We start from the raw sequence: 10631 nt of genomic DNA, 5'->3' as shown, positions 1-10631 counted from the left end.
TGGGTGTTGTGATAAATTATTATTGTATGAAAGATCACTATACATTTTCGGTATGTGCGAACATTTTTGGGAACCTTTAGCTGAAGTTTATATAGCAGAACAGGCGGAGTCCCCTGACCCCGATTGTTACATTTATTGTCTTTGCAGTAGAGTGTTTATCAGGTAAATGTAATCTTCTTTTTACAAGATTATCTTTCCTTTTTCTTTTCTTTTCTTTTTTGCCTTAATTTAAATGCTTCAATATACCTCTTTTGTACTAGTAATAGCTCCACGTCTACTTATATATTGATTTGTGATGTGACACATGACTTAACCTTGACATCCACTTATGTATAATATAATCTAAATCATAACAGAGATTATGTTTAAATATTTATGAATTTTATTGAAAAAAACATATTATAAGACTAACAAGTGAAGCGATTCTTTTAAAGTTAGCACAATGAAATGTTTTATGAATTTTCCTTTTGTTCTGCTATGTTATTTATATGATTTTTATGAAAGAAACAAGCAAGTGAATTCTACATAAAATGGTAATAAAATATAATGCAGTTTTTTATTATCCAACATCTATTATAAATGTGATGTTATCCTTCCTTACTTGCAGAAATCCAGACGTTTATACCATCCAAACTGCCGAAGATGCAAGCGAAAATGAGGATGTTGAAAGAGATTGTGTGGGAGAAATGTTGGATATCTATAAAAGAACAAACACAGAAATACAATCTGTAGAGAAGCACGATGTAAGATAATCGATATTATCAATTTTCATTGCATTATATCAATATATTTCTAATTGCAAATGCATTTATACAATCTTTATTCAAGTCATATTTTTGTTGTCTTTTTTCTTTTTTGTTTATTTTTTTTTCCCCCTTTTTTCTTTTTTTTTTTTTTTTTTTTTTTTTTTTCTCTCCTTTTCTTTCTTTTTTTTAGGAAGAGCCTGTAAGTTGTTATTGCAGTGCATCACATACAGACAACAATTATTCTACGGATGAACATGATTCTGTTCGTGACTCAGCCCATCGTGTCACAGCACATAGTCTTACACAAAAATTAGGTCTACACCAATCTGATTCTGGTGCAGATTTATCAGAATATCATGATCAACACGAAGCTAAGAGTATACAAAATCTTTTAGCCTCTTATGGAAAAACTTTTCATTCATCTGAGAACGAAGTTGAGAGTGGTTTTGATAATGCGGAAGCATTCATGAGGTATCGCGAAAGCAGAGATTTAGAACTCAAGTCTGAAACATTAAATGTTGATTCTGAAAATTCTTGTATCGACGACACGTCAGCCTTAAGCTGTAATCCCTCTAATTGCATAAAAACCAAGTATCATACCAAATCCTCGTCATTTATTTTAGGAGAAAAAGATTCAATAGCACAACCTTTATCCTTAAATATTACGGCATTAGATGATATACAAAACTCCAGTAAAAATGAACATGAAACTGACCCTTCTATGCACAATTATAAAAATATTTCTGATGATTATTCCTATTCCAAGTACTTCAAAAGTAATAAAAGTGAAATGGATATGGCTTGGGAAAAGTACTGGTACAAACATGGGGAACAATTGATATGGTCATCGTGGATTGAAAAGTATGCAGAATATATTAATCCTGAATACCTTCAAGACAATTTACATTTAAGAGAAGAGGAAAAACTCAATGAAATTAAACAAGTTGGTATAGACAAATTTTCGGAACAAAATACGTGTTTCCCTAATCAAGCGCACAAAAATTGTGAAATTGATCGTTCAGATTTTGAAGGAATCTTCAGTAAAAGTAGCATCAACGAAGAAAATGAATCGAAAAATAAAGGTTCATCGTACAATATTAATTTTTCATTCGAAGATCCAAATAAACAAAGTATTAACGAGAAAGATGCAGAAGAAAATAGGAAAAAATTAACAAATTATGAACTGTCACCAGAAGCAGGTGATGGTTGGAATCCACTAAGTCCATTTAGTGCGGAGGAAAGTTATAATCAACATTCTAATGCAGAAGATGAAAGACTATTAACCAGATGTGATTCTATCAATGGTTCCACAGCAAAGACAAATGCAACGTCTGATTCTATGACAAATGTCACTAAAATGACATTAACCAGTTCTAGTTGTGATTCCAATTCTATTCACTCTTCTAGTCTTATTAGCTCTGTAACTAGCTCTATTGAAAGTAACATAACATTTAGTAGTTCTGATCAAGAAAATGAGTATGTATCTGAGGACAATGATAAATATTGGCAACATTTATGGAAAGAAAATTTTCAATTAGAATACCAAAAGCAATACGAATTATTTGTAATAAGATATAAACAAACAGAAAGTCTAAAAACTGATCATGTTACTTCAGTTTTTGAGGTTAATGGTCAAAATATATGTACGCGTGGTAATAATAATCGATTGGGTGAAGAAAAATCTGCCGAAAGTAATATTGAACAATTGCATAAAATTATTAATATAGATGATAAAAATACAGTAACAAATACGCCAGTGAAACAAGAATTATCAAATAAAAAAAGGATGATCATAGAATCAGTTGGTATGCTCATGCAAAGTCTAACAATGAAATCCGAAGAAGAGGTTATAGATCAAATAAATCGAACAAGCGATACAGAAAAATCATCAAAGGAAGATATAATGAATACATCTAATGAAAACAGTGCGGTTTTATCATCTACCATTGATAATGGTGGATTTATACAAAAAATATCAAGTGATGATAACAAAGATAAGCCAAATGAGGACAGACCTATTACGCTAAAACGAAGGTATATTCATATATTAATAAAATATTTAGGACTATTTAAGACACATTTAAAAATACATATTTATACAATTTCAAGCCATGAAGCTGATTACGACGACGTAGGAGAAGGTTTAGAAACAGTGAAGAAAGCTTTTTCATTAATGGGTTATACTTTTAATGAAAGCCAAAAACAAACAAAGTTACAAGGTGAGGTTGTTTATAGGAAAAGAAATATCAGATTACAAAATAGACAATTAAAAATGAAAGTTAGTCGCTCTAAACCTATAAACAAGCACATTTATTTTGATGATAATGGAGTTGAAATCACAAATACCATAGACAAGGTAAGATTTTTTCAATTGATTTATAAGAAATTGTTTAAAAATAATATGAAATAACATATTTTTTTCATGTGTCCTTTTTTCTTTTTTTTTTCTTTTTTTTTTTTTTTTTATAGGTACAACGTTATTTATCGTATTGTCCAATATTACAGCCTGCAGAAACCGAAATACAATCTAACGACAAAGGTTCCTATACTAAAACACAATTTTCTTCAAGTTCTGACGAAGAGTGCGATCATAGTCCTAAAACAAAATTGCAAGCAAAAAGACTAGTGTTCAATAAACCAAGTACAAGTTCGTCAGAATTGAAACAAGATAAATCAGTTGAAAATCTATTTAATACTTGGAAAGATTCTAATGAATCAGATCAAATTTTTAACGATACAGTAATTGATGATATCGTACAATGTGAATGCGACGAAGAAAGCGACTCTGTAAAACCAGTGATTAATGAAAGACTTCTTCCTCCGAACGAAGACAATTTATCTACTTTAAATATTGATATGGATGTTGATGAAAAAGAGCATCACACAGAGATATTAAATATAAAATTGTCGGATGAAGATAGTATAAAAAAAACGTTAAAGAAAAAGAGGAGGAAACAATCAAAAAGAAGTATAAGTCTTCCTGCAGAAATAAATAATGATAAAACTTTAATGAAATACTGGATAAGAAGATATCATCTCTTTAGTAAATTTGATCAAGGCATCAAATTAGATCACGGTAAATATTTTTGGAAAATTGTTAAATTTGAAAATATTAATGTTTTACAATCAAGTTATTATCTGATCAAATTCTAATTTACTAATTTTATCTGAGTCATTCATTTTGATAGAAAGCTGGTTTTCTGTAACTCCAGAGAAGATAGCAGAGCATATAGCGGAAAGATGCAAATGTGATACGATTATAGATGCATTCTGTGGTGCAGGAGGAAATGCTATTCAATTTGCATTTACATGTGAAAGGGGTTTGTATAAATTCGAAGAAACAACATAAACCAAACGGATATACCTATCTAATTTGTTTTTACAGTGTTGGCCATTGATATTGATCCAATAAAAATACAACTTGCCCGAAATAATGCCCGTATTTATGGCGTTGAGGACAGAATTGAATTTATTCTTGGTAATTTCTTTGATATAGCACCAAAATTAATAGCCGATGTTGTCTTTCTAAGTCCACCTTGGGGAGGACCTAGTTATGTGAAGAACGAAACTTACGATCTTGATAATATTATGCATCCAATCGGTGGAATACATGTATTTAAAGTAGCAAGAAAGATCACGGATCACGTGGCCTACTTTTTACCGAGAAATGTAGATACCATGCAGGTAAAAGTTTATACATAAAGGAATAACAATTTATGATTGAAATATATTATGTCTATATGATTATATCGTAATTACAGATCGCTATGCTAGCTGGAGCAGGTTCTGGCGTAGAAGTGGAACAAAACTTCCTTGACAGAAAGTTAATAGCTTTAACGGCTTACTATGGTGAATTACCCAGGGACTGTTAATTGTGATATAACATGGAATATGAAAGAAGCTCTAAGTCAACTACATTGAACAAACAAGAGCGTCACAATTATCTGGAATTATTAGTTGTAAATATCTACATGTATGTATCAATTTGCTTAAATCATATATCATTTATCTTCTCTATTTTATTATATTATCAATGAATTATTCATGAATTAACTTCATTAAATGTATCGATGTTTTTAACTTTATGCAAACTCTATAGATTACAGATATATATATATATATATATGTGTGTGTGTGTGTATATATATATATATATTTTATAATTAAACTTATTACTCTATTATATTACCTGCATTTAAGCGAATTGATACAAAAACAGTTTAGTTTGTGATGTCATCTCCGTCTGATTGAAAAGAACGTTTGTGAACGTTCAACTCAATTTTCGATTGATTCTTCCACAGTATTAATCATGTGTTACTTTTACTCGAATTTAAATGAAATCAAAGATATTCCTTTGTATAATATAATAATTTTAACTTGTGCTATAAACACATTAATGCATTGTAATGTATAATTTACAACGATTTCCAGATTATTATTTTACAATTTTTATGTACACTCTACTAATTTTGTTATCAAGTAATAAACATATTTAGAACATAAGTTTGTACACATAAACATTTTCTTACCTCGCGCCACTAAACCTTATACTTTCAAGATATATATATATATATAAACTGTTCTTTGTCAAATTAACCTTAATATTTGTCTACCTGAAAAGATACACCTTTGTGTTGAATGATACAATTCGATAAAGCTGAAAACTACAAAGCTATTAATGATATGTTCTCTTCATGTAACATTCTACGGTAGATAACACAAAAACGCTAAACAATAACTATATATAAAAACTAATTTAAAAAAAAAAAAGGATAAATTTACCTTCTTCGTATCGTGCTCTGCCTTATCGATTAACGATTTAAAACAAATGATTCTCTGTAGTAGAAATTAAACTAATTAGAACAATGAATCTTTATAGAATTCTTTCAAATTATATTAATCGAAAAGCAGTCATTAGCTAGTACTTACGTTGTTTACAATTATATATGAGATTTTATTATAACGCAAATAATATCGATTGTCCGGGTCTCATCACGAGGAAAGGTTGCTGCGTACGGAGACTTTCTTCTGAATCTATAAAAATTAAATGAAAATAAAATAAATGGAAAAAGAAAAGAAAGAAAAGCAAATTAAAAGGAAATTTTAAGGAGATCTGAGAAATACTCTCGCAGAGAAATTAAAAACAACTGAAAACCGACCTCCTCTCAATGTCGAACATCTAGCGATCTTTTGTTTTGTTTACATTCACTCCCGTCAACGAGATCGTAATGTTATCACAACTTTAATACGATTCTATTATTAAAATTATATGACGATTACTCGAATATTTTCAAATATCGATTCCTCTTAATATTGTATAATCGAACTTGAAGAATTGCCGCGCAAATTTAAATTAAAAGTTGTTTTACTCTGCGCCTTAAAAAATTTATCGACTGATCAATATCGGATTATTACGATTATATTATGCAATCGTATAAAGTAGTTTTGTTTTTATCTCTTAATTAAGTTTATATTAATAATTTAATATAATCAAAAAATGTTAGTTATCCACAATTGAGTAAAAGCAAAAATATGTTTCTTTGGTCATATATGCAATGTACTGTGCTTTTAATCCCACTCATAACAATTTTCAGATTATTTTACAATTTCTTTTATACATTATTACTAATCTCTTACATACTTTCCAATAAACATATTTTGGAGTTTTATAAGTTAAATTTACATAAACATTTGTTCAATTAAAAAAATAAAATCTTATACATTTAAGAATGTTAAATTAAAATTTACATAAATTATTTTATCACTTAAATTAAGAAATTAATTTAGAGGATCCATAAATAGTTGGTAGTATTTAATACCGATTTCTATTTTTAAATAAGAAACGTAGATCTTAAACTTAAAACTTAAAATAGCAATTAAAAAACGTTTACTTATTTAATCTTCATTTAAAAATAATCCTACTGTATATGTTAGAGAGAGAATTATTCATCAAGAATTTCATTATAAAATTTAATTGTCAAATCTCATAAATCAAATCTAATAAACTATAACTGTGATGATAAATTAATGAATTTTTATAAATGATTTATATGGAATTGTATATAACACAAGTACTAGCATGCTATGAATTCGGAACAAATATGTTTCCAAAAATAGTATCACATTAGGTTATTTTCTATATTAATAAACTATTCTATAAATGTAATAAAAACAAATATAATTATTACTAAGTAACGTATGACTAGTATTCCTTCGTTCATTCACTACTATAGCATCTGTATAACTTATAATACACAAAGATTTTATTCTTTCTTATTACTATATATATATATATATATATATATATATATATATATATACATATATATATATATATATATATACACACTCTTTTATTAATCAATATCAATTGTTGCAGAAGTAGAGATTTCAGGCTCTGCTGGTATCGTTATACCACCAGTATCAATATTTTCCTCTTCTTCTCTTGGTAGTTTTAGAAAACAGTGCATCGTTTCTTCATCTTCTTGCTCTATCGCAGAGCTACTTTTAATATTTTCTCTTGATGACAATGAATTTTCAAGATGTTTCGATGGTATCTGAATTGTGATCGTTTGTGATGTACCATCAGCAGATGTCGAAGAAGACATTAAATTAGCTTCTAATGTATCTCCAACTTTCGAAAAGGCACCTAAACAACTGTAAATCAGTTGGGCTGCTGCAATATTACCAGGAAATACTTCGACATTTTCATCGTCTATAAATTAAAAAATTGAATTAATATAAATATTTGATAAGAAAATATGTCTAATAGATATAAAAAATAAATACCTTTCTTTTGAATATTTGCTTTAATCAAACCCTTTTCATGATCATGAACGTGTTGTATATAACTTTCTTTTTTAACTGTTTTAAAAGAACAAGAATCACATGTGAATAAACCGGATAATAGAGGATGTCTTGATTTCAAGTGATTTTTATAACTGCTACTTTGAATCGCTGTATATGAACAGTGAGGACACTTGTATGGTCTAAAGCCTATGAAATATATTCAATATATGATAATATTAGTTAATATTAAAAAATACTATGCGTTTTAAGTTAGCCTTAATATTAATTTCTAAGAGAGATACCTGTGTGTTGCATAATGTGACGTCTTAATGTATTATGATCACCAGTTCTATATTCACAGAGTTCACAACTAAAAGGTTTATCACCTGTGTGCTGTCGCAAATGCATCTGCAGCATAGCTTTTCTAGCACTAGAATGACCACAAACATTGCACACATAAGGACGCAGCTTTGAATGAACTGCTTGTATATGACTTTTGAGACATTTGGAATTTGCATAAGTTTTTCCACACATATCACATTTTTTTGATGTATACCAACGTTTTACTTCTAAAGTCTTTCGATCTAAATGCATTACTCGGTGATTACGTAGTTGACTTGCTTGTTTAAAGCATTTACCACATTCTGAACATTCATAATCTCGAGTTTCACTATGAACCTTCATATGAGTTAACAATTTCACCATTGTAGCACTTTTGTATGCTTTACATATTTTACATGTAAAAAGACCTACGTCTGAAACAGAAATGATTAAAATGAAGTGAGATATGAAAATAACAACAAATAACATTCTTAATGTAAACTAACCAATTTCATGTTTCTTCCAGAGATGCAAACTACACTGTCTCCATTTTGTAAATTTTAGATCTCTACAAATACTACATTTAAATGCTGACACACTTTGAGATTCTGTATGAAAAGCAACGTGTTGTTGCATTATCTCCTCTGTAGCGAACTTATATGGACATCCACGATATGTACATCTAAGAAGAAAAGAAAAGAAAAGAAAAACATTGTCCTCAATGTATATGGATATAAGGGAATATGCATATGCATACAATTTAAATATCAATGAAAATCAAACACATACCTTACATTTGTTTCAGCCAATTCAATTGCTTTTTTGTTAAGTATGCACTCGGAATTTAAAGATTTAATATCTTTTACTTCTTGTTTTAATTGATTATTTTTACAATTATTTTTTATCTGCTCCATATGTAGTTTAGGATCTCTCAGTTCATTCGTCATGTATTCCCTAACTGCTTTTTCAGGAGCTGTATTAGTTAGTTGATGATCCTGATAAAATGAATTATTTAAGACATGACATGGGCTTTGTTAAAAAATATTATATTTTAAATACTTACATTTATCATGTGTTCTTTGCAATCTTCTAAAGAAGGAAAACAATTGGAGCACTCTCCACACATGTAAACTAGTTTTACTTCATCAACATTTACAGACTCTTCTTTTTCCTGTAAAAATATTATAAAACAGTAATAGTATTTATTTATTTATTTTAAAATCAACTATATTTTATAACTTATTTTTTATATATCTAAATATAAATTAATGAAATGGTTCACCTCTATATCTATTGTTGGATTAATGTGCGTTTTTTGAAAATGTTCTATCAATTCTCCTCTATCTTGTGTTGTGTAAGTACATATCTTACACTTAAATGCTGTTACTACTTCTACAAAATCATTTGCATTTACATCATTCTTCTGCATAACAAAATTGTTATCATTTTGTTCGGTAACTATTTCATAACGTTCCTGATTGTCATCATCGATATTCTCTATTATTATAGCTCCATTGGTAATGAACTGTGTTTCTTCATTTTCTATATCTCTTGATAACAAGACTGCTTTATCTGATAATTCAATCTGACCATCAACATGACTGAGATTAAGCTCTTGAAAGTCTCCATTTTGAAATGCATAAATTTGGCCATCTACAGAAATCAAAGAAATTGGTTCTTCCTCTTTGCCAAATGACATTTCATCATTTATATTCGCTGTACCTTGTTCATCGTTAGTACCTTCAACCTTTGTTATATCCATTGAATTAGATAAAGTTTGTACAATAAATCGAGTACCATTTATCTCATAGCTTAAATATGATAAGTTTTCAGCATTCATATTTTTATTCATAATGAAGATATAAATTCAATATTTAAAGGCGTAACTTCATTTTGGCTATAATAAGCAAAAATAAATAATATATCAGATACCTACATATAAGTAATGTATTAAGGTATAATTAATATGTATAAATATAATCATATTGTTGGTTAATCACCAAATAAAAATACATTTACACGTCATAAACAAAATAATGATATTTGTACAAAGCATAGTTAGAGCATATATCATATATTATAATACAATATCAGGACAAAAAATAAAAAATAACTCGAATAAACAGCATTTCACTCGATTGGAATGAGGTTATCTTATTAAGTTATTACCAGTATAGTTTACTAGACTTTAAAGAAAAATTCAACAAAAAGATCATATTTATTTTATTTTAATAAACGTGAATACATCATTATTTTTGATCCGATTAAAACAAACTGGCGTACAAACGTTCAAATTCGAAAACCACATCTCGTCAGATAGTCCGCGCACTCTAAGCGTCTGCTTCGAGATTAATATTGTAATAAAACTTATTAAATATCCTAAAATTTTTATATTTATATTATAAAATAATTGATTTTGCTTACCAAAAATAAAGTTCAATATAAATAATATCCAAGATTAACGGAAAAAATGACATAAACGTCAAATACGAGAGCATTATCTATGAGTTCCCTGGTAGCCCGCCATGATGCATCACGTGACTGTGTACTACTTTACCCAAATTTACCACAGGCAAAATTAAATTGACAATATGCTAAAGTAAAATTTTATTTTTTTTAATTTTAATAGAATTTTACATAAAGTTTCCAGTATTACATGATATTTGTTTTTAATTATACAACATTGTACCCAAAAAATATATGTAGATGCATTACTTTTATTCTATTTTTACTCTATCACGATATAAATAGAGAATATAGAATAAATATTGAATA

The 10631-nt window shown here is 28.3% G+C and overlaps 2 protein-coding genes across 10 annotated transcripts; one reads left to right on the top strand and one right to left on the bottom strand.

Moving 5' to 3' along the window:
* Nucleotides 1–10470, bottom strand: LOC124430620 (zinc finger protein 852-like). 7 transcript variants are annotated; one of them, XM_046977471.1, is made up of 13 exons: nt 10281–10470; nt 9597–9753; nt 9139–9509; nt 8920–9027; nt 8646–8851; nt 8363–8538; nt 7838–8290; nt 7536–7742; nt 5906–7461; nt 5676–5780; nt 5529–5582; nt 602–697; nt 1–342 (listed from the first exon to the last, which is right to left on the bottom strand). In XM_046977471.1, exons 2-9 carry the CDS (start codon nt 9706–9708, stop codon nt 7103–7105), a joined length of 1992 nt encoding a protein of 663 aa, XP_046833427.1. In that variant the 5' UTR covers nt 9709–9753; nt 10281–10470; the 3' UTR covers nt 1–342; nt 602–697; nt 5529–5582; nt 5676–5780; nt 5906–7102. The 7 variants fall into 7 exon arrangements, with proteins under 7 accessions (XP_046833427.1, XP_046833423.1, XP_046833422.1 ...); XM_046977467.1 differs by adding an exon at nt 10026–10197 and having other exon boundaries at nt 9139–9753; nt 10281–10469; XM_046977466.1 differs by adding an exon at nt 10026–10194 and having other exon boundaries at nt 9139–9753; nt 10281–10469.
* Nucleotides 31–5249, top strand: LOC124430619 (trimethylguanosine synthase). 3 transcript variants are annotated; one of them, XM_046977462.1, is made up of 8 exons: nt 31–162; nt 608–743; nt 937–2780; nt 2856–3102; nt 3252–3822; nt 3935–4066; nt 4132–4430; nt 4508–5249. In XM_046977462.1, exons 1-8 carry the CDS (start codon nt 53–55, stop codon nt 4616–4618), a joined length of 3450 nt encoding a protein of 1149 aa, XP_046833418.1. In that variant the 5' UTR covers nt 31–52; the 3' UTR covers nt 4619–5249. The 3 variants fall into 3 exon arrangements, with proteins under 3 accessions (XP_046833418.1, XP_046833419.1, XP_046833417.1); XM_046977463.1 differs by having other exon boundaries at nt 3216–3822; nt 4243–4430; XM_046977461.1 differs by having other exon boundaries at nt 3216–3822.
* Nucleotides 10471–10631: the final 161 nt, after the last annotated feature.

This window comes from Vespa crabro, chromosome 19 (assembly GCF_910589235.1).
Source record: "Vespa crabro chromosome 19, iyVesCrab1.2, whole genome shotgun sequence".
NCBI classification, from domain to species: Eukaryota; Metazoa; Arthropoda; class Insecta; order Hymenoptera; family Vespidae; genus Vespa; species Vespa crabro.
The sequence above is the reverse complement of the archived record's forward strand: the minus strand, read 5'-3'. Positions and strand labels throughout refer to the sequence as shown.